We start from the raw sequence: 24,632 nt of genomic DNA on the forward strand, positions 1-24,632 counted from the left end.
GTCTATACTGCCCTTTTCATGGGTGTTTCATCTACATCTACATCCATACTCCGCAAGCCACCTGACGGTGTGCGGCGGAGGGTACCCTGAGTACCTCTATCGGTTCTTCCTTCTATTCCAGTCTCGTATTGTTCGTGGAAAGAAGGAGTGTCGGTATGCTTCTGTGTGGGCTCTAATCTCTCTGATTTTTCCTCATGGTCTCTTCGCGAGATATGCGCAGGAGGGAGCAATATACTGCTTGACTCTTCGGTGAAGGTATGTTCTCGAAACTTTACCAAATGCACGTACCGAGCTACTGAGCGACTCTCCTGCAGAGTCTTCCTCTGGAGTTTATTTATCATCTCCGTAACGCTTTCGCGATAAGTAAATGATCCTGTAACGAAGCGCGCTGCTCTCCGTTGGATCTTCTCTATCTCTTCTATCAACCCTATCTGGTACGGATCCCACACTGCAGATCAAGATTCAAGCTGTGGGCGAACAAGCGTACTGTAACCTACTTCCGTTGTTTGCGGATTGCATTTCCTTAGGATTCTTCCAATGAATCTCAGTCTGCCATCCGCTTTACCGACGATCACCTTTATATGATCATTCCATTTTAAATCACTCCTAATGCCTACTCCCAGATAATTTATGGAATTAACTGCTTCCAGATGCTGACCTGCTATTTTGTACCTAAATGATAAGGGATCTATCTTTCTATGTATTCGCAGCACATTACACTTCTCTACATTGAGATTGAATTGCCATTCCCTGCACCATGCGTCAATTCGCTGCAGATCCTCCTGCATTTCAGTACAATTATCCATTGTTACAACTTCTCGATACACCACAGCATCATCTGCAAAAAGCCTCAGCGAACTTCCGATGCCATCCACAAGGTCATTTATGTATATTGTGAATAGCAACGGTCCTATGACACTCCCCTGCGACACACCTGAAATCACTCTTACTTCGGAAGACTTCTCTGCATTGAGAATGACATGCTGCGTTCTGTTATCTAGGAACTCTTCAATCCAATCACACAATTTGTCTGATAGTCCATATGCTCTTACTTCGTTCATCAAACGACTGTGGGGAAGTGTATCGAACGCCTTGCGGAAGTCAAGAAACACGGCATCTACCTGTGAACCCGTGTCTATGGCCCTCTGAGTCTCGTGGACGAATAGCGCGAGCTGGGTTTCACACGATCGTCTTTTTCGAAACCCATGCTGATTCCTACACAGTAGATTTCTAGTGTCCAGAAAAGTCATTACACTCGAACATAATACGTGTTCCAAAATTCTACAACTGATCGACGTTAGAGATACAGGTCTATAGTTCTGCACATCTCTTCGACGTCCCTTCTAGGAAACGGGGATGACCTGTGCCCTTTTCCAATCCTTTGGAGTGCTACGCTCTTCTAGAGATCTACGGTACACCGCTGCAAGAAGGGGGGCAAGTTCCTTCGCATACTCTGTGTAAAATCGAACTGGTATCCCATCAGGTACAGCGGCCTTTCCTCTTTTGAGCGATTTTAATTGCTTCTCTGTCCGTCTGTCGTCTATTTCGATATCTACTATTTTGTCACCTGTGCGACAATCTAGAGAAGGAACTACAGTGCAGTCTTCCTCTGTGAAACAGCTTTGGAAAAAGACATTTAGTGTTTCGGCCTTTAGTCTGTCATCCTCTGTTCCAGTACCATTTTGGTCACAGAGTGTCTGGACATTTTGTTTTGATCCACCTACCGCTTTGACATAAGACCAAAATTTCTTAGGATTTTCTGCCAAGTCAGTACATAGAACTTTAGTTTCGAATTCATTGAACGCCTCTCGCATAGCCCTCCTCACACTACATTTCGCTTCGCGTGATTTTTGTTTGTCTGCAAGGCTTTGGCTATGTTTATGTGTGCTGTGAAGTTCCCTTTGCTTCCGCAGCAGTTTTCTAACTCGGTTGTTGTACCACGGCGGCTCTTTTCCATCTCTTACGATCTTGCTTGGCACATACTCATCTAACGTATATTGTACGATGGTTTTGAACTTTGTCCACTGATCCTCAACACTATCTGTACTTGAGACAAAACTTTTGTGTTGAGCCGTCAGGTACTCTGTAATCCGCTTTTTGTCACTTTTGCTAAACAGAAAAATCTTCCTACCTTTTTTAATATTTCTATTTACGGCTGAAATCATCGATGCAGTAACCGCTTTATGATCGCTGATTCCCTGTTCTGCGTTAACTGTTTCAAATAGTTCGGGTCTGTTTGTCACCAGAAGGTCTAATATGTTATCGCCACGAGTCGGTTCTCTGTTTAACTGCTCAAGGTAGTTTCCAGATAAAGCACTTAAAAGATATCACTCGATTCTTTGTCCCTGCCACCCGTTATGAACGTTTGAGTCTCCCAGTCTATATCCGACAAATTAAAATCTCCGCCCAGAACTGTAACATGGTGGGGAAATCTACTCGAAATATTATCCAAATTATCCTTCAGGTGCTCAGCCACAACAGCTGCTGAGCCAGGGGGCCTATAGAGACATCCAATTACCATGTCTGAGCCTGCTTTAATCGTGACCTTCACCCAAATTATTTCACATTTCGGATCTCCGTCAATTTCCTTCGATACTATTCCACTTCTTATCGCTATAAACACGCCTCCCCCTTCACTGTCCAGCCTGTCTCTGCGGTATACATTCCAATCTGAGTTTAGGATTTCATTACTGTTTACGCCTGGTTTCAGCCGACTTTCTGTCCCTAGTACTATATGGGCGTTGTGACCTGTTTATTCATGAGAGCAGTTCAGGGACCCTTCTATAGACGCTCCTGCAGTTTACTATTAGCACATTAATATTGTTATTCCCTGTTGCATTTTGCCTGCTCCTACCCTGCCACGTCTCAGGGGGCGTCTTGTCGGGCATAGGGAGGGAAATCTCTAACCTAAAAGACCCCCATGTGCACTCCACACGTACTCCGCTACCCTTGTAACCGCTTCCGGCGTGTAGTGCACGCCTGACCTATTCAGGGGGACCCTACATTTCTCCACCCGATAGCGGAGGTCGAGAAATTTGCACCCCAGATCTCCGCAGAATCGTCTGAACCTCTGGTTTAAGCCTTCCACTCGGCTCCAAACCAGAGGTTCTGGGAACGATACTACAAATAGTTAGCTCTGATTCCACCCCGCGAGCGAGGCTTTCTGTCTTCACCAATTCCGCCAACCGCCTGTACGAAATGAGGATGACCTCTGAACCCAGACGGCAGGAGTCATTGGTGCCGACATGAGCAACAATTTGCAGTTGAGTGCACCCAGTGCTCTCTATCGCCGCCGGCTGGGCCTCCTCCACATCTCGGATGAGACCCCCCGGCAAGCAGACAGAGTGAATACTGGCCTTCTTCCCCAACCTTTCCGCTATTTCCCTAAGGGGCTACATCACCCGCCTAACGTTGGAGCTCCCAATAACTAATACACCCCTCCCCCCGTGTGCCTGTTCGGACCTTGCTGAAGGAGCGGCCACATGTCCACTCACAGGCAGAGCGGGCGATGCCACACGGCCAGCCTCCACATTTACCCTCCGCCTTGTGCGCCGCGAACGCCGTTGAACCCGCCACTCCCCTTGGGGAGAGGGTGACCCAACCGTGCCCGGTACCCGAGAAGATCTCTCGACAGCAGGGACAGTGGGTGAAGCATGGAACAGCCTGGGTGTACCATGCGACGCACCAGACTCCCCACTGCCGCTACACTCCGAGGCAGCAGCCTGAAGACGGCTGACCGCGGCCATCAACACGTTCAGCTGTTCGCGAACAGTGGCCAGCTCCTCCTGCTTCCGTACACAGCAGTCACACATCCTATCCATCCTAAGAAATCCATTTACTGTAGAGAGTTAATCAACTTTTAACTATACTGCTAATTCACTGAAGGCGGCTGATTGTCGACTAAACTGTGGTTGCTAGCCACTTCTTGTAGAAAACAATGAAAATAGCACTACCTGTCTCTGGACTGTATTGAAACGGAACACTAACACTACTGGCACTATGGCTGACTAAAGGGACTCTCTCTGAACGTATTGAAAACAAACACGAAATATATGGAACACTCTTACTAGCACTCGACAATTAAAGCTTCCTAAAAGCAAAAACACACGGAAGAAGAAGTGACAACTAAGAAAAATACAGTTAATACTTACATTAAGGTAGCTCGCTGCACAGCAGACGTGACGCAGACGGCAGTTACGACGACATTGTGTTTAATTGTCTGTTGGCAATCTATAATAGCCAATGCTTTAAAAGAAAATTTTTTAATTGTGTTTTACGTAAATCAAGGGTCTTCAGCCTGTATAAAGAAGTTTGAATTCTGGCAAGTGGATATTTTGCTGAAAGTTACTGTTATTGTGCTATCTTTTCATTTAGTGCGCTGTTATCCACTTAAAACTTAAATGTTTAAGGTATTTTGAATTTTTGGAAAGTCAATTGTGGGCCTTCAGCCACTTAAAACATTATTCTTAAATTCGGTTATTATCGTTGCGTTGCTTTTTCATTTAGTGTGTTTTCGGCCATGTAAAACTTAAAGGCTAAGGTATTTCTTTAATTTTTAGAAATCAACTATGGGCCTTCAGCGGCTTAAAGTCTTATTCTCAAAATTTCCCCCTAAGCGAAAACATTATGGCCTTCTGCCTTGAAAGATTATGGAAATCTATTTTAAAATTTTGAAATTTGATTGTGGCCTTCAGCCGCTTGTTTTGCACCTTGTATATGTTTGTTCTCTGACTCTGGCATAAAATGGGGGTGATACGCGATTACAAGAACTCAGCAAGAGAGTTCTCACAGCCTCTGTCACCTCAATTCTCCAACTTCCTACCTACACGTGGTGCCCCTGTTAAGCCGAGAAACTCAGCGGAAGGTTGGGTAACCAACCCCCGCGGGAAACTGAGTCGGTGAGCAGATAGGAGTTGGAGGACAGTGGAAGGCAACGGGAAACCACCACTTAACTATCCCAAGAAAACCCCATGGCTTCGCTCAGCTCAAAATGTTCCGGAGTTTCAAGTTCCCCGATCGGATCTCCGGGGGGAACCAGGTTGAGGAACATGGAATGTAAGATCCATGTATCAAGGAAAACTAGACATGGTGAAAAGAGAAATGGAGAAAATTGGCATCGACATATTGGGAATAAGTGAAATGAGGTGGACTGGCATGGGAGAATTTGCTTCGGATGGCCATATGGTGTATTATTCTGGGCACGATAACAACAGAAGTAATGGAGTAGCCTTCATAGTTAGTGATAAAGTGAGAAAAGCTGTGATGGGATGCAAATATAAAAATGATAGAATGATGTCCATCAGACTTCAAGGTCAGCCCCTCAACATCACAGTAATTCAAGTTTGTGCACCAACAACCGATGCTGAAAAGGAAATTATTGACCAGTTCTATGGAGATTTACAAGAATTACTACTGTCAACACCAAAAAAGGATATCGTCTTCATAGTTGGAGACCGGAATGCAAAAGTGGGAAATGAGGCTGTAGAAGGTATAACAGGGAAACATGGTCTTGGTACAACTAATGAAGCTGGACAGAGACTCCTAGAATTCTGTCAAGAAAATTCATTGATAATTACTAATACACTATTTCAACTACCAAAACAACGCCTATATACCTGGACTTCGCCAGATGGCCAACACCAAATTGATTACATACTTTGTAAGCAGAGGTGGAAGAGCGCGGTTCAGTCAGCTACAACAAGACCTGGGGCTGACTGCGGATCAGATCATGAGCTCCTGATTGCAAAAATTCGGCTGAAACTTCAGAATGTAGCAAAAAGTATCCCAACTTGCAGATACGACCTTAACTCTGTACCCTCCGACTATGCTGTAGAGGTACAAAACAGATTTAATGTATTACAGCTGGAGGACAAAAGCTCGCAAGAGATGTGGACAGAAGTAGCTAATACTGTCAAGGAGGCCGCAGAGAAACACATTCCCAAGAAAAGGAACAGTAAGAAGGCCAGATGGCTATCAGTTGAGGCACTGCAAGTTGCAGAAAAACGAAGGAAAGCAAAAATCAAGGGAGATAGATCAGCTATGTTTGAATTAAATAAAGATTTTCAGAAATTAGCTAGAAGAGATAAATATATATTCTTTAAAGAACAGTGCAAAGAAGTTGAAGGTAGTAACGTAATGGGGAAGACAAGAGATCTTTATAAGAAAATAAGAGAAATTAAAGGAAAATTCCAGGCAAAAATTGGAATGATAAAAGATAGAAATGGGAAAGATCTGAGTGAAGCAGAGGATGTTAAGGAAACATGGGCAGAATATGTAGAAGACCTATACAAGAAAGAACTGCATCATGACAGGGCTCCTACTGCCGATGTTAATGTTAATGTAGAACTAGAGTTAGATATTTTGGAGAGCGAAATCCAGTGGGCCCTTGAAAATCTGGCTGATAACAAAACTAGTGGACATGATGAAATACCAGCAGAATTGTTTAAAGTCACTGGAAAGAATGCAGTGAAAGTGCTGCACTAAATATGTCAAAAAATATGGATCACGCAGCAGTGGCCAGAAGAATGGAAAAGATCAGTATTCATCCCCGTTCCAAAGAAGAAAAGTTCTAAAGAATGCTCAGATTACCGAACAATCGCACTTATTTCACATGCTAGCAAAGTTATGTTGAAAATCTTACAAAATAGTCTTCGCAAATATCTAGATCGAGAGCTACCAGAAGAACAAGCTGGATTTAGGAAAGGAAGAGGAACTAGAGATCAAATTGCTAACATTCGGTGGATTATGGAAAAAGCGAGAGAATTCCAGAAAGATGTGTACCTCTGCTTTATTGACTACGCCAAAGCCTTTGACTGCGTCGATCACAACAAATTATAAAACGTACTGAAAAACATGGGTGTACCAGATCACCTCATTCATCTGATACGGAGTTTATACCTTGACCAAGAAGAACTATGTATGGAACAACGAAATGGATAAAGATTCAGAAAGGGGTCCGGCAAGGCTGCATACTGTCACCGTCCTTATTCAATCTGTATGCAGAACATGTCATGAGGAATGCGAGGCTAGATGAAGGAGAAACAGGAATTAAAATAGCTGGAATAAATGTAAACAACCTCAGGTACGCGGATGATACGGTCCTGTTGACAGAAAGTGAAGAAGAATTGAGAACACTCTTACAGAAGGTGAAAGACGAAAGTGAAAAGGCTGGTCTTATGCTGAATGTGAAGAAAACGAAAATTATGGCAACTACACCTACCAATTCGTGGGATATAGCAGGAGAAACCATGGAGGTAGTGACCACATTCAGTTATCTCGGTTCCCAGATCTCTGCTGACGGCGACTGCAGCCATGAAATCCGGAGACGCCTGTTGCTCGGTAGACAGGCGATGTCAAACCTTGACAAGGTTATAAGGTCCAGAGATATAACGCTAGGAACAAAGATCCGGATTGTGAGGGCTATGGTCTTTCCAGTTGTGATGTATGGATGTGAGACCTGGACCATTAGAAAGGCTGAACGGCGAAGAATTGACTCCTTCGAATTGTGGTGTTGGAGGAAACTTCTTAGAGTTCCATGGACTGCAAAGAGAACCAACAGATCAATATTGGAGCAAATTAAACCAGATTTCTCCTTGGAAGGTTTAATGTTAAAACAAAAGCTGACCTACTTTGGACACACAATGCGAAGGCATGCCTCGCTGGAAAAAACATTAATGCTGGGAAAGATTGAAGGAACTAGAAGAAGAGGACGTCAGAGGATGAGATGGATCGATGGCATCACAGAAGCAATGTGTTCCAACCTGGAAGGTCTACGGGAGAAAGTGCAAGACAGGAAAAAGTGGCGTGATTTGGTTCATGGGGTCACGAAGAGTCGGAACCGACTAAACGAATAGAGGGAGAGAGATATATATTTGTTCTATCCACTTTTGCCTTGAGGCTTTCAGTCTAGCTGTAATATATACATACATATAATTTTATTTACAGTTTTAACTGCATGTCTTCAGTCACTTGATATTTATCTTGATGATTTTTAAGATTTATTGCTTGGAGGCCTTCAGCTGTGAAAGAATTGGATTTTGAAACTCGTAGTTGTAAAGGTTTGGCTATGTGCCATTTTGGTTTAAATGTGTTATTAAATTACAATAAATTACAACTTTGAAGTGAAACTGACCGCCACTTTATTTGGCCCTTTCCACAATCCTAATCACCTATTCTGCCCAGCGGGTTTAGCGGGCGTTTCAAGACACTTTAGTTCGTGTTGTGACCTAGTGGGAAACGTTTTCCCGTAGTCCTCGTATGCGGTTTATATTTTCGATAGGGTGCCTTGTGAAACGTCAAACGTCAAACTCCCTTACTTGCGGGAACAGCCACCCACCACACGAGCACCAACAATTCGCCCACTTTTGAATTCGTTTAGCGTCGACTCACAACGCCCCAGAACACTGTTCTGACCATGACCGGCACTTGCAACGTATTTAGAACATTGCACAACTGCCGTTCGTGAAAAAATACAACAGTGAAACCTGCAGCCTTGTCTAAACTCTGTCCGTACAGAGCTTGGAAGGCCCAAAGCTACTGACCGGCCGCCGTGTCTTCCACATCCGATAGGCTTCACTGCATGTGGATATGGAGGGGCATGTGGTCAGAACACCGCTCTCCCGCCCGTATGCCAGTTTACGAGACCGGAGCCGCTACTTCTGGATCAAGTAGCTCCTCAGTTTGCCTCCCAACGGCTGAGTGCACCGCGCTTGCCAACAGCACTCGGCAAACCGGATGGTCACCCATTCGAGTGCTAGCCCAACCCGACAGCGCTTAACTTAGGTGTTACCACTGCGGCAAGGCCATTGGCCTGCAGCCTTGCCTGGCACCTGCATTTACGTCATGGCAGGCATTTCTCGCTGAATTTCCATACTTTTGTCCAACCCCCGAAGGTATCTCAAGGGCCCTTATCTCGTGGTCGTGTGGTAGCGTTCTCGCTTCCCACGCCCGGGTTCCCGGGTTCGATTCCCGGCGGGGTCAGGGATTTTCTCTGCCTCGTGATGGCTGGGTGTTGTATGCTGTCCTTAGGTTAGTTAGGTTTAAGTAGTTCTAAGTTCTAGGGGACTGATGACCATAGATGTTAAGTCCCATAGTGCTCAGAGCCATTTGAACCATTTTTTTGGTATCTCAAGGTAGTTACTGTTTCCAGTGATTTGTCGCCAATACAGCAGTGGATTTCTTAGTCTATTTATGCTCATAGCGTAACATTTGTTTACTTTCAGGGTCAACTGGCAGTCCCCACCCTAGTCATCGATCCTTTGTATGTTTTCCTGCACTTTGGTACAGTCTTCTCGTACTGATGTCTTCTTATACTCAGCAGCATCATCTACCAACAGTCGTAGGAATTTCTGACGTTACCGACTACATCATTTATGTATATTCAGCCGCAGTAATCCTATTACACTTCTTGAGGGTGCTCTTGAAACTACCTTTACATTTGTTGATTTTGTTCCGTCAAGATCGACCTGTTGAGTTCTGTCTGCAAGGAAGTGCTCATTCCAATGGTCTCGCGGTTCTAGGCGCTCAGTCCGGAACCGCGCGACTGCTACGGTCGCAGGTTCGAATCCTGCCTCGGGCATGGATGTGTGTGATGTCCTTAGATTAGTTAGGTTTAAGTAGTTCTAAGTTCTAGGGGACTGATGACCACAGATGTTAAGTCCCATAGTCCTCAGAGCCATTTTGCTCATTCCAATAACAAATCTGGTCTGCTATACGCTAAGCTCGTATTTTGTTTATTAAATCACAATGCGGAACCGTATCGAATGCCTTCCTGAAATTAAGGAACATTTAATTATTTATATACCGTAGTTTACTTTCTTGATTTTAACAATGGTCTGTAACACGTAAAATTACGTGTATGTGAATTTTCAAGATAATCTACTTATTTTTCCTATCCCTTTTTACTTCTTTTTTTCTGTTCTGAACATTGAGTTAATTTTACATGTCCTGTAGTACCTCCTTGTCTTCATTTCTTTCTGCCAAAGGCCTTGCCGCAGTTCAATCCCACGTCCGGCCATCCTGATTTAGGTTTTCCGTGATTTCCCTAAATCGCTCCAGGCAAATGCCGGGATGGCTCCCTTGAAAGGGCACAGCCGACTTCCTTCCCCGTTCTTCCCTAATCCGATGAGACGGATGACCTCGCTGTCTGGTCTCCTCCTTCAAACAACGCATCCCAACCCCTTGCCGCAGTGCTAACACAGGTTCACGTCAGATCACCGAAGATAAGCACTGTCGGGCTTGGGTAGCCAGTGGATGGCTGCCAAGCAACGTCATTCGGCTGCGGTATGGAGAAGCGTGGAGTCAGTATAGCGCTCTCGCGGCCGTTGTAAGCACTTCTCACACAGTCAACTCATGAACTGGCACCATGAAGCTGAGTCATTCCAGTTAGTCTTCCCTTCGAGGAAAACTCCTACAGGACAGGAAATTTAAACCGGCTCCTATGCCTAATTGTTCACTCAGCTTATCTCTCATTTCAGAAAAATGAACTTAGGTATTTCTAAATACACACGTCAAAAAGCGTTTTGTATCACCCCTGTTCCAAAAATTCCTGAAGATTGACGTTGACTGTGGATATTTCATCACAGACACAGTCCCTTTGATTATTAAGAGATGCCACTAAACCCGCCCAAGGATGCATGAGCAGCGCCTATTAGGCGGAGGCGGTCCGACAGCTGATCAGTTCCAGTTATTCCAGCAGGAAGGAGGTACACACTTCGTGTTGTCTGTAGTTCAACCATGCCTAGACGCTCAATACCGTGGTCCGATCGTGTCCGCATTTGTTACTTTGTGCCAGGAAGGGCCCTCAACAAGGTTACTGTCCAAGCGTCTGGGGGTGAACCAAAGGGATGTTGTTCGGACATGGAGGAGATACAGAGAGACAGGAACTGTCGATGACATGTCTCTCTCAGGCCGCCAAAGGGCTACTACTGCCCTGGATGACCGCTGCCTACGGATTATGGCTCGGAGGAATCCTGACAGCAAAGCCGCCATGTAGTATAATGCTTTTCGTGCAGCCACAGGACGTCGTGTTACGACTCAAACTGTGCGCAATAGCCTGCATGATGCGCAACTACACTCGCGACGTCCATGGCTAGGCCCATCTTTGCAACCACGACACTTTGCACCTCAAGACAGGTGGGTCCAAAAACATACCGAATGGACCGCACAGGATTGGCATCACGTTCTCTTCACTGATGAGTGTCGCATATGGCTTCAACCAGACAAACGTCGGAGACGTGTTTGGAAGCAATCTGGCCAGGCTGAACGCCTTAGACACACTGTCCAGCGAGTGCAACAAGGTGGAGGTTCCCTGCTGTTTTGGGGTGGAATTATGTGGGACCGACGTACGCCACTGGTGGTCATGGAAGGCGAAGTAACGGTTGTACGATACGTGAATGCCAATCTCCTACCGATAGTGCTACCATATCGGCAGCATATTGTCGAGGTATTCGTCTTCATGGACGACAATTCGCGCCCCTATCGTGCACATCTTGTGAATGACTTCTTTCAGGATAACGGCGTCGCTCGACCACAGTCGCCATCATGTTCTCCAGCCATAAATACGCCTGGGATAGATTGAAAAGAGCTGTTTATGGACGACGTGACCCACCAATAACTCTGTGGGATCCACTCTGAATCGCCGTTGTGGAGTGGGACAGTCTGGACCAACAGTGCCTTAATGAACTTGTGGATAGTATGCCACGATGAATACACGTATGCATCAGTGCAAGAGGACACGCTACTGGGTATTAGAAGCACCAGTGTGTACAGCAATCTGGACCACCACCTCTGAAGGTCTCGCTGTATGGTGGTACAACATGCAATGTATGGTTTTCATGAGCAATACAAACCGCGGCAATGATTTTTATGTTGATCTCTATTCCAATTTTCTGTACCGGTTCCGGAATTCTCGGAACCGAGGTGATGCAGAAGTTTTCTTGATGTGTGTATCTGCATTATTTTCTCAAAAACATTTGTGCAAAATTTTATAACAGAGTCTGATTATGCCTCTGGGCATTCCATTCACTGTGCGTGGGTAACCTCCGAATGCCAGCTGTGGTTGTGAACTGGCATACATGCAGGATGAACTTCAGCTTGCAATCACGGACTCTACAGCACGATACCTTGCCTAGTAAAGAACAAAAGTGTCTACAACACAACTTCGTCCCATGCGTATCTTCAGTAGGCAATAGAAATCAAGGAAAGGGAATTTTTCAACATTTGATTCACATGCACCACAAGCATCTGCATTCAATACAGAGTAATTATTCTACCTAGCTGGTGCAGAGCATAGAGTGGATACTTTTACATCCATATAGTGTCGGGTATATTGAGATGCAGTATCTTGGGTCACTACGTGCTGCCGGCCTGGTGGGCTGACTGTCGGTATCATGTATTTAAAGGCAACAAAAGAAATTGCCTGGAGCGCTAGAAGGTACTTCATGTTCGGCGGAAGTTGTTGTTCCACCATGATTGTGCACCTGCAAACTTTGTAACTTTAGATAAAATGTGCGACAGTTTTTAAATAGAGCCTGTCCCAGAAAAATCATCAGATTGGAGGTTCTGTTTTATCGTAGCCGCACTCGCCCAACCTAAATATGTTGGAATATTCCATTATTCTATTCGTTTGAGTAATGTGGAGGAACTGCTAGATCGCTTCCACGCTGCCCTTGTAACTGTGGATGCAGGTATGCTGCGAAAAGTTCTGTGAATGAAATTTTCACTCTACAGCGGAGTGTGCGCTGATATGAAACTTCCTGGCAGATTAAAACTGTGTGCCGGACCGAGACTCGAACTCGGGACCTTTGCCTTTCGCGGGCAAGTGCTCTACCAACTGAGTTACCCAAGCACGACCCACGCCCCGTCCTCACAGCTTTACTTCTGCCAGTACCTCGTCTCCTACCTTCGTCAACAACAGACGACACACACACACACACACACACACACACACACACACACACACACACATGCAAACGCAACTCGCACACACAACTGCAGTCTCAGCAATGTGGTTTCAGTTGCCTGAGACTGCAGTTGTGTGCGCAAGTTGCGTTTGCATGAGTGTGTGTGTGTGCGTACGTGTGTGTGTGTGTGTGTGTGTGTGTGTGTGTGTGTGTGTCTGTCGTCTATTGTTGACGAATGCCTTAACGACCGAAAGCTTTAATCGTGAGGATCTTTCTGTTGTGCCTAGCTGCGACTCAGAGTCTCCGCTATATGGTGAGCAGAAACTTTTTCTTTTCATAATATTGTTACAGAACTTTATCAGCTACGCTAACTGCGCAGCGGAGTTACAGAGTATTCAATGAAGATACTTTTCGTATTTATGATTACATTGTTTCCAAATTGCCCTTACTTTCATTTTTTACAGAAAATATGCAGCGCCTGAAATTTTCTTACAGACACTTTTGTACCGCCAGTATCCAAGAAATCGCGCTTTGGAGTTCAAGTGCACAAATTTTGTTGCATCCTGTAAATTTTAATAATATGTTAATAAAGAACACACGTATTGTCGAAGTGCTCCTTCGTGATTCTCTAGCGAAAAAGTGTTTTATTTCAGCTATAAGTTATTGAAAAACAGCAACAGATTTTGCTTTTAGTATGCCGAAACTCCGCATTCTCGATCCATAGGACCTCGGGATTCGACTCACTGCACACAACAGTACCAGCATTCCTGATTTTGAAGGTTCGCACGCTTTGCTCTAATTTGTGCCAAAAGTTTTCAGCATTTCTTACTTTTTCCGGTGTTGGGTTGCACTTGAATCTTACGTGTTCAGGGACTGGTTTGATCATGGTCTGTCTGGAATGCTTTAAACAGTCTTGTCTGTCAGAACTTTCGAGTAAGGGCCACGAGCTCTTCCATTGTATTCATTACTTTGCAGCAGTCGACTAAAGACGGCTGAACAGCAGAATGCCAAACAAACTAAAACTAGTGGAAATTTGGGTTTCTATGCTATTTCGCACCATTCATAGTACGGGCCAAACTGACCCCTGTTATGTCAGAGCCATAAAGCGTCTACAGAAATAGCTACATAACTTGTCAGCACGAGATGGCTACAGTTACACGAAACCTGGTTAGTCACAGATCGTTATTGAAGGTATTTACATTATTTTGAAGTGGGATGGATAAAATAAGATTATGAGGTAGGATGGATAAAGTAGTATTACAGTAAGAGATTTTATTGCTGAGTGCTAATACTCTTTTCTTTTCCCTGGAACAGCGTAACGTCAGACATAATTTAAATTTGTGCAATTTAGTAAAGAATATTATTATTTTATTATATATTATGTATTATATTATTATTTGACACTTGCAGTGCTGACGTTTCTCCGTTTCATTGTAGTCGCTCATGACTTGTGTAACAGATGTTTAGGAGTAATACTAAATCTATGTAGATGTTTGATCTCTTACTAAAAAAGGATGAAGTAGCCCCTGAAATTTCTACAGAAGTATGTTAGCTAACAGAAAACGTGGGTGAATCCGGACAACACATAAGACTTAAGAATTTTTCTGAAACACTCCTAGCAACAAATCCGGAACTGTAACCTAGAAAATTTGTCATTTGTAATAAACTTTTGTAGAATAGATGTTTAACATTTTACCATTATAACGTAATGGCGGTAGACATGGTGAAACCGGACTGCAAAAATAGAATTTCAATCTCTATTTTTCTATCCGAATCTGTGGGTATTCGAAACACATTTAAAGTTTTGACTAACAGGTATACTGTCTGATTCCTAAGCGCATTTCACTAAAATTAGCCTAATTTAATTTGTTCTTTCACTAAGGATACGTGCACTTTTTACTCTGTCCTAAGAGTATTTTCAAGTCACTTGTCTAGTTGACTGTGTTAGGAAACGCAGCGCGAGTTGCTGAATGTTTCAATCAATTTCGAGGGGCGTTTTGCAGTGCTGCAAGAGTTCGTGCTGCTCTGCCCCGGGGCAGCCTGCACGTAATCACCCCGCGCTGCAGAGCCCACGCACTTTTATCGTATTCCTTGGATTTCAGCGCAGCCCACGCATTCTAATCGTGTTCCAGAAAATTCTAGAGACATGGAGAGGCTGCCTGCACTTTCTGCGAAAGGATTCCGGCATTTGAGCATCATCATTTTATTTCGATTTATCCGTTATTGTTGTTTGAATTGCCAGGTTAGATGTTAGATTCAGGTAGGAGTTAAAACAACCAAAATGAAAATGTGAACTGAAAACAAAATCTTAACTTCAGAATAAATCAATAAAAATAAAATGAAGTAAAAACACAAAAATTGACAAAAACATACGATAAGGTATAAAACGGTAAAATGTAAGAAGTAATTACTAACTTCGCCTTAAGTGGCGTAATTCGAGTGTGGAAGGTGGGAGCGAGATCGATTCAAATGGCTCTAAGCACTATGGGACTTAACATCTGAGGTAATGAGTCCCCTAGACTTAGAATTAATTAAACCTATCTAACCTAAGGACATCACACGCATCCATGCCCGAGGCAGGATTCGAACATGCGACCGTAGCAGCAGCGCGGTTCCGGACTGAAGCGACTAGAACCGCTCGGCCACAGAGGCCGGCTGAGCGAGATGGAGTCCACGCTGTATTCCATCTCATTCCATCTTGGTGGCAAGTATTGAGTAATTGATTTCAGTGACTGAGCTTGACCCTTTACTGAAGATTTTATTTTTTGACCTACCTGACAGGATGAAGCACGCTATGGTGCAGGTGTAACGGCGATCACGGTTCTCTTATTCGTTTTAGGCGTCAAAAACCTCCCTCTTTTCTAAGTTATCAGTCTTCCAACTGGTTTGATTCTTCCTTGTATGTCTTCCTATATTCTGCCAGTTCGTTTATGTTTAGGCAACTACTACACCCAACAGTCATAATAATCTAATTTACTTCTACAGTTTTCTCTCTCTGACGCCCTTTACACGGTCGACTTTTCATGAATATCGTAGAGGATTTTCCATTTACATGGTCCTCAGTATTTCTTCTGAAAATTAATTTTCAATCTACGATTATCTCTTTTTTCTGATTTGTTTTTACTTAATAAGGACATGGAGATTAAATAAACATGGACACAAATGACAAAGTGGGGACCTAAATTTATCTTTTAAACGATCATTATATTTTTATTCATCACGTGTGAATACAGTGGTGTGGCGCTGTGTACGAGGACCTGTGTGCCCACAGTGCTAGGAGTAATCATCCTCCAACAAAAAAAAAAAAAAAAAAGAACTGTTGCCACCGCCCCAAACATCAATAGATTTGAGAATTCACAGTCAACTGTCTGCGGTCCCCTACGGTTTATAAATACCTATTTTGGCCCTCAAATACCTTACTATTGATCAAGATCCCAAATTACGTTCAGTATTTGTCGTAATTAAATACCAACTCATAAAGTTAGCCGCAGAACCTTAACTAACTCGTTCCAAAACTCACAAATCCCAGCGATTGAATCACTATGGTCACTGGTAGTCAAACACTTAGGTTCACATGCCCAACCTCGTACCATCAAGTCTGACTACATGTTGAATGATAAAGACCAATGGCCAGATAAACGTTCTCAATTCTGGCCAAAACAGTACTGTTACAAAACCGCTCGTTGAAACATGACAGAACCATTAAAATGAATAAACGAACAGTGCCACCGCCACTTTTAAACAATGGTTTCATTGTGTCCCATTCTGTTCGGCAACCAGCTGCGTCGCGATGTACGGTCTTTGCTGCTCTGTGTGATGCTGACTCGAAACACTTGAACACCATCGCCCGCAGCTATAATTTCGGCGCTCTCTCTCTCTCTCTCTCTCTGTCTCTCTGCAACAGTTAATGCGCAACAACTTACAAAATGTATGAAATAATTCACAATAATCATATTTTAGCCATATATCCGGCTGCAGATTGTTCCGTACTGAGTTGAGGCGACACCTAATTGCGATACCTCTATGAAACGTCCCCTTAGAACAATTTATACAGGACTGTGCTTAAACTGACACACAATATTTTTAGCGCAACGCAATCTGACTTTCAAAAATCCCTGCAAAAGAATGGCCCTGAGTAACATTAAACTATACCTTTCAGAAATCACTTACCTCACAAAAATCTTCATTACTCGAACTACTGCAGTACAGCGAGCGCCACTACTGCCAGCTAAATAAAAGATTCAAACTGCGGAAGGCACTAACTACTGATAGGGATAGTTAGCAAATGAAAGATATTAATAGAGAACAAACAATGTATTTACCTTGATAGTCATAATATATATAGCAGTTCATGGCAAATTACAAAACTCCGCCATCTCTCTCCCCACATCCACCACTGCTGGCGGCTCACCTCCAACTGCGCAACACTACGCGCTGTTAACATCCAGCTGCCGCTGCCCAACACTACAATGGCAGACAACAATGCAAACTAGCCACGGACTGCACATAGCACAGCCAGTCATTTTTCATACAGAGCGCTACGTAACGTCGCCAATAAGAAAACAAACAGCCTACTTACATAGCCCCCATGCTCCCCACAAAAAATTTTACAAATTGTTTTGGGCAGTGTCCAAAAATGATTTGATAAAATTGTTCATAATTACAATAACAAAGATATCAAATGCACACTCTTATTGATACAATGTTGGTCAAAAGCTAAACTTTCTCAGAGTCCATAAAGACAGTCCTAATCGTTCATCACAGTAAAATAGCAGTGTTTTTCTCAAAGTCTGAGCAGTAAAAGAAAATGCACACGGAAGTAGTGGATTTCCATGCAGTCTTGAAGAAGTAGTGTTGTCCTTCCAACGGAAAGACAGTGCTGACTCTCGACATGCAGACAAGTAATGGGTCACAACAGAGCAAACCCACAGCAGAGTCATTCGAAGTTTTGAAGAATATTGGTAGGTAGGTCATCACAGAGCAGACCCACTGTAGTCCTGGTAGAGATTCCGGTATTGGTTGGGCCACCAGAGGTGCAGACCCACTGTAGTCCTTGTAGAAATAATGGTATTGGTGGGCCATAAAAGATGCAGACCCACTGTAGTCCTTGTAGAGATGGCTAGCAGCCATCCGTTGCGACTGTGCAGGTGCACAATCACCATCGAAGATTCTTGCGGAGAATATAGCAAGTCCATAACCACCACTTGTGCACTCACAAAGTTTTTGGAATTGTCCTTAGAACCAGCAATACTGTTATCCAGTCCCTTGCTGAATTATTAATACACGTGCAAACACTATCAGTTCCTACTTCTCACATATTGTCCATATACTATGACCAACAGAAACGTGTGCAGTGAAATGTAACTTACAAGTTGCTTAATTTGATGAACTGGTGTCAATTACAATTTTATAACATAAGAATACAATTACAAAGGTACAAAATACATCATTAAAGAACATAACAATACAGATAACATTTGTAGTAATATGGGCTTTACAAAAGAATCGAAATAACATATACATCAGTGTTACAGGAATTATGACATAAGTACATACATAAAATAATGAGAATAGTTTTCGAAACATAATTTTCACACATAAGCATTAAAACAGAACAGAATAAATAATGTCTAAACATCTTTACAAAGAAAATAACATATTATTAGAAAAATTCCACAACATAACTCATATCAGCTAAACACATAAAGACAGGAAAAACACAAATTCATATAGCATAATAACACGAAGGTACAGGACAGGGTTTGTTTTCAGTGTGATATTGGGTACTGCAGTCCAACCCAAAACTTCATTCCATAGATCTTTCGTCTTATTTCAACATTTGTTTCCACCAAAAAAAATCCTACTCAAGCATGCTTTCTGCATTACCTCATTATTCATTTTCCATTATCTTACTTCATAATTTATTTCCAAGAAAATCCTACCTAAACCTGTTGTCCCTAAACCCTACTTTTTTGTTCATATCCTCTTTCAAAATACTTTTCTTATAGCTTCTCAATGCATTTCTTCCAATTCATCACAACTCGTTCTCTCATATAGCCTACCCCATCTTAAGCTAACTTAAATCTACTGAGCTCAGATGCTAAACTAAATTCAAATGGTTCAAATGGCTCTGAGCACTATGGGACTTAACATCCATGGTCATCAGTCCCCTAGAACTTAGAACTACTTAAACCTAACTAACCTAAGGGCATCACACACATCCATGCCCAAGGCAAGATTCGAACCTGCGACCTTAGCAGTCACGCGGTTCCGGACTGCACGCCTAGAACCGCTGGACGAACTCGGCAGGCTGCTAAACTATGTAACGAGGCAATGTGCTCCCCCATTTTTGGGAAATGTATTACAAAATTAGTATTTACTGGATCTGTAGACAGAAAATATTTATATTAGTACATCTATAAAATTCTATTTTAACCAATGCTGCAGTGCAGCTAGAAACTAGATTTTAAAAAAAATGAAAATATGTACAAAGGAAGGCATGAAACATCATTCATTAACCATATGGCATTTCATAAGGTAGTAAAAATTCTCTCAATTCTCGAGAAAGACGCTAGTCATAATCAGGTGTGCAGATGTAAGTATCTTTCCAAGTAATGAGCCTGTCGTATTTGCGATGCTTTCTACAAAGAAATGTCAATGGCGAGGATAATGGCCTCTTTTTTTTCCACCTAATGGCTTTCTTTTGTCAGACGACTACCTCTCAGCTGGGCACCCAAAACGCATTACGTCAAGGTGACGTACCTTCCTTACCGAAATATTTATGACATCAGTTTCTGCAACAGTGACCGTCTCATATAAAAATTTCACAGGTCGAAAATTTACGTTACAAATGTGTAGAAACAAAATCCTGTAAATATAACAGTGTCCAAAAAATTTTCGTCGGCATTGTGGTACATTCAAGCATTTACACACATTTCATAACTCTTAAAGTATGATGGGCACCCAAAACGCATTACGTCAAGGTGACGTACCTTCCTTACCGAAATATTTATGACATCAGTTTCTGCAACAGTGACTGTCTTATATAAAAATTTCACAGGTCGAAAATTTACGTTACAAATGTGTAGAAACAAAATCCTGTAAATAAAACAGTGTCCAAAGAATTTTCGTCGGCATTGTGGTACATTCAAGCATTTACACACATTTCATAACTCTGAAAGTACGATTCTTGGTTTCCAACGTCCTTTTCCACAAGTCAGAGTCCCTAACCACTACTCATTATTCCTTACCTTATTACACATATACATATTCGTCATCGTAAAAATAACATCAAAACACCTCAGTCAAATCTCAAAAACGTCGTAGCTTTATGCATTAATTTCAAAACCTAAAGAAAATTCTCTGCTCATTTAAATAGTGTCATCTACCTCAAACGTACTTTAAAAATCATGATCCCATACCAAATACATCATTCAAAGCTCTCATAGTATCACAATGATTCCGAAAAAATATGAACAGTTTACAAAGTACAGACAAAATACAGTTTCATAAGTGTGAAGTTACCCAACTGTGTAATTGCGTAAACATGTGTTACTGATGTAGTAAAAAGATGTTTATCTCTCAGTTAAATGATCAGATAGCTGTGTAATTCTGTGTTAGAGAAATATGGTACCGATGTGTAAAGTTGTATAAGCAAATACCATATTAGCTAGGGCTCCTTGTGCTTGCCAAACACATGGCACACAAAGTAGGCATGTACCCCCCTGAGGATAAATGTAATTATATCCTCAAGTGTTACAGATTACAGCAATGGAATGAAATGTATCACGGAAAACTTTCTTTGTAATTCAAAAATCTTGAAAAATACATGGTTTAAGTACATATTGATCACTCAAATGCGTGTCCTGTAGCGCTAAATGTGCGTCTTGCTGTAAGATAATTCTGTGGAAGTGTCGTAGTTATCGTCCTCTGTAAGCAAAGTTCTGCTGAAGTCAATGTACTTACCTCATCATAAACGAAAGTGAAATGCTTTGCGAATAGATATCGTAGTTATTATGTTTATTGGCGTGATGAAGAAAGTACTGTACAGTAACGTATTGTTGTGCCACGAAAAAGGCTGTCTCATTGTTGCTATACCACAAAAGTTACTACTAAAACATGTTTTACTTTCCAGAAGCGTTCAGAAAAACTGTGCAGATATAAAACAGATACACCGTAAAAGCAACAAGGTAAATTGTGTCACACATTAGTAGCGTCGTGATATAGTCGTGTAGCTGTCAAATATACTAACCACTGTGTCACCTGGTATCTCTCAGAAAGCACCTCGAATCCATAATGTATTTGCAAGTAAACCAAAATGTTGCATTAAAATCTCATTAGCAGTACTGGTAAATGTTCTAAGTATGTGAGCCTTATAGTCGTTACGTAAACGTGCAACTAACAAGCAAGAATGTACACACACAATAACACTGTGTCGTCTGTTCACAATAACAATGCATTCGTAATTTCTGTTTAAATAAGTTCTCTTGGTTCTTGACTGGATATTTAACTTCAAACATTGTTGCATATTAACAGATTCTAAGTCTGACAAAGCATACTAGTAATGTAAAGTGAAAAGTTATATGGCAAAGACAAAGTTAAAAAGCAGATTATCTTTCAATAAACGGTTTTACATGTGAAATGTGGTGTAAACCTTTACTCTTCCTATTACGCAGAGTTTAAACTTCAACGCAATTATCATGTGGTATACGTCGGATTCTCTAAGGTCCATTGTAAACTAGAAAGAATTTGTGACTCAGGTGTTTCTTCTTATGTGACAATGAATGAGCTTTAATGAGAACTTTTTGACCAATATACAATTTCTTTGCATTTGCTTTACCGTGTAGTTTTCTCCTTTTGTCTGCTGCAGATTTTATATTTTTAAGAGCCAAATCAATTATGCCTTTGTGTCGAAGTTTACGGTTATTCGGGAAAGGTACAAGCTCTCTGATTCTGTTCGGTGGTTCTTCATTCTTCAGTACAAGAATAGGTGGTAATCATGAGGCATTTCATTCAGCACATTTTGAAATAATTGTAAATATCTGTCCCAATGCTGATGCTTTCTGTGACAATAAAGTCTGCAAAGCTTATTGATTTCTTTCATAATCCTTTCAGACGGGTTGCAATGTGGTGGGTACAATGAAATAAAAACAGGTTTGATTTTATGATTCCGAAGCATACGTGACCAAACAGCAGATCTAAATTGCGGTCTGTTATCTGAAATGACTTTAGCAACGTGGCCAACTTCACATAAGAAATTTTTAACAAAGGCGTTGGATACAGATCGTCCAGTGGCTTTACGTAACGGAGTGAAAGAAACAAATTTTGAAGTAAGTTCAACAGCGACTAGAACGTACGAAAATCCATTCAATGTTCTGACAAGGGGTCCCAATAGATCAACTGCAGCAAATTCTTTTAATTTAGAAGGAATGATAGGAAACAATGGAGCACGATGTGAGATAGTAGATGGTTTAGCCTTTTGACAAAGTTTACAAATAGACAGGACTCTTCGAATTCTCTTTTCCATATCGTTAAAATAACAAGTCGTTCGAATAATATGATAACATTTTCGTGGACCAAAATGTGCGTAGCTGAAATGAATGTACCAAATGAGCTTATTAACAAAATCGTCAGGAATGCAAAGTACCCATAGCTTGTCATCAACAGTGCAATGTTTGAACAGTATGTTGTTTCTAACCAGATAATAATGCCGAATCTGTGTGTGTGTCTTTTCATGCCATTTGCTTTTGATGTCTTTCCAAATCGGATCTTTATCTTGTTCATGAGCAATGTTCTTTAAAGATGTGGTGATGAAGTTTTCAAAGGCGACTTTCTGAATGTAAAGAATACTGACATTTTTCTCGAGGTTGCCTTCTGTGTTACTTTTCACAAGCCCAGCCGGTGCGCGTGACAGTGCGTCCGCAACAATGTTCTCCTTCCCGGGAATGTAGGCTATTGTGAAGTGGAATTCTTGCAGAAACAATGCCCAACGTTTTAAAATGTCATGATTTAATTTTGAAGACATAAGAAATTGTAATGCACGATGATCACTGTATATCTTTACGTGCTTACCAGAAAGAAAGAAACGGAATTTGTTAAATGCCCAAACGATAGCTAAAGCTTCTAATTCAGTAACGGAATAATTTTTTTCAGATTTTGTTAGCACTCGGCTAACAAAAGCAATGGTTTTCTGAACGGTAGTGTCATTTTCTATGGCTTCTTGAAATAAATGGGCACCAAGACCGACTTTAGAAGAATCCGTGCTAAGGCAGAAATCTTGTGACAGATCTGGATGTGCTAGTATTGGCGCGTTAAGTAGCGATTCTTTCAAAGAATTGAATTCCAACTGTGCTTGTTCGTCCCAGTTCCAAATAGTATTTTTTCCAGTGAGAGAACAAAGTTTTGGTGTAACAAGAATTTGCATATTCAGAAAACGACGGTAAAAATTTACGAGACCTAGAAAACTGCGGACTTGTTTTTTTTGTGGATGGACTGGAATGGGTCTGATTGCTTCTAACTTTTCAGGATCCGGCTGAATGCCTTCAGAAGAAATAATATGTCCCAAAAACTTCACCTTTGTCCTACCGAATTCAGACTTTTCCAAGTTAACTGTAATTCCAGATTCTGCAAAAATACGTAACAAACTGTTGAGGATGCGATTATGTTGTTCCCATGAAGCTTCTGCTATTAGAATATCGTCCACATATAAGGTGATGTGACGTTTTAAGAACTCAGGTAATATGGAATTTAGCCCGCGAATGAATGCGGCTGAAGAAATGTTCAAACCAAAGGGAAGTTTCCGAAACTGATAACAAAAGCCAAAACAAAGGAAAGCTGTGTATTTTCTACATTCTGGATAAAGTTCGATCTGATAAAAGCTGGATCTGAGATCAATGGAAGACAACACTTTTACACCATTAAAATTTTGAAGAAGTTCTTCCAACGTTTGCGGCCTGTCTGTTTCAGGAATAATGATAGTATTGATTTGTCTCGAATCTAAGACAAGCCTGATCGATCCATTTTTCTTCTCAACAACATGTAATGGATTGTTGTATGAGCTTACTGCAGGCTCAATAATACCCTCGTCAAGCATAGATTGTATTTCTGTTCTAACACGGTCCCTATAATGTGCCGGAATTACGTATGGTCTAACACAAAATTTAGTATGCTCACGAACACGAAATTGGTATTGAAATCCCTTGATTGTTCCTGTTTTGTGAGTAAAAACTGTGGAATGTGCTTGTAAAATCTCAAAAGGTCTTGCCTATCAGTGTCATTACAATTCTCAATTGTTTGAATTTTATTCTGAATTAACTCATTAATTTCAAATATGCCATCGATATCATCCCTGTCAGTACTTGCAGAGTGATTGTTGGTGTCTAGTCCCGTAGAAAATTCCGAACTGTTGTCTAACAGAAGGTAAAGCCGATTAATTTCCTCGTCATGGTTTGAGAGCCAATCTTCAAATTTCAAAGCTATTGACTTACCTTCCTTCTCTAAACTTATTTCCGCATTGTGAAAGTTTAAGATTGCTTTGTATTCATTCAAAAAGTCTACTCCCAATATAATTTCCGTCGACAATAATGGAACAATAAGAAAGTTCATAGAGAAGCTGTGGCTTTGTCAAAGGAATTCTAAATTGGTTTGTTGGCGTACATCTACACTTTTTCCAAGGATTGCACCTTGTAATTTAATCTTACGTAACGGAAGTGCGGGGCAATCGTTCGATTT

General features: G+C 41.8%; 1 protein-coding gene across 1 annotated transcript in view; it reads left to right on the forward strand.

The window, feature by feature from the left end:
- The first annotated feature begins 4,743 nt into the window (after positions 1 to 4,743).
- LOC124620252 (craniofacial development protein 2-like) overlaps positions 4,744 to 24,632 on the forward strand; it is a 37,971-nt gene continuing 18,082 nt past the window's right edge. Inside the window, exons 1-2 of the mRNA XM_047146920.1 lie at positions 4,744 to 4,864; positions 5,045 to 5,779. Of these exons, the coding sequence (XP_047002876.1) occupies positions 4,744 to 4,864; positions 5,045 to 5,779 (856 nt within the window). The remainder of the gene's footprint in view (positions 4,865 to 5,044; positions 5,780 to 24,632) is intronic.

This window comes from Schistocerca americana, chromosome 6, assembly GCF_021461395.2.
Source record: "Schistocerca americana isolate TAMUIC-IGC-003095 chromosome 6, iqSchAmer2.1, whole genome shotgun sequence".
Lineage (NCBI taxonomy): Eukaryota > Metazoa > Arthropoda > Insecta > Orthoptera > Acrididae > Schistocerca > Schistocerca americana.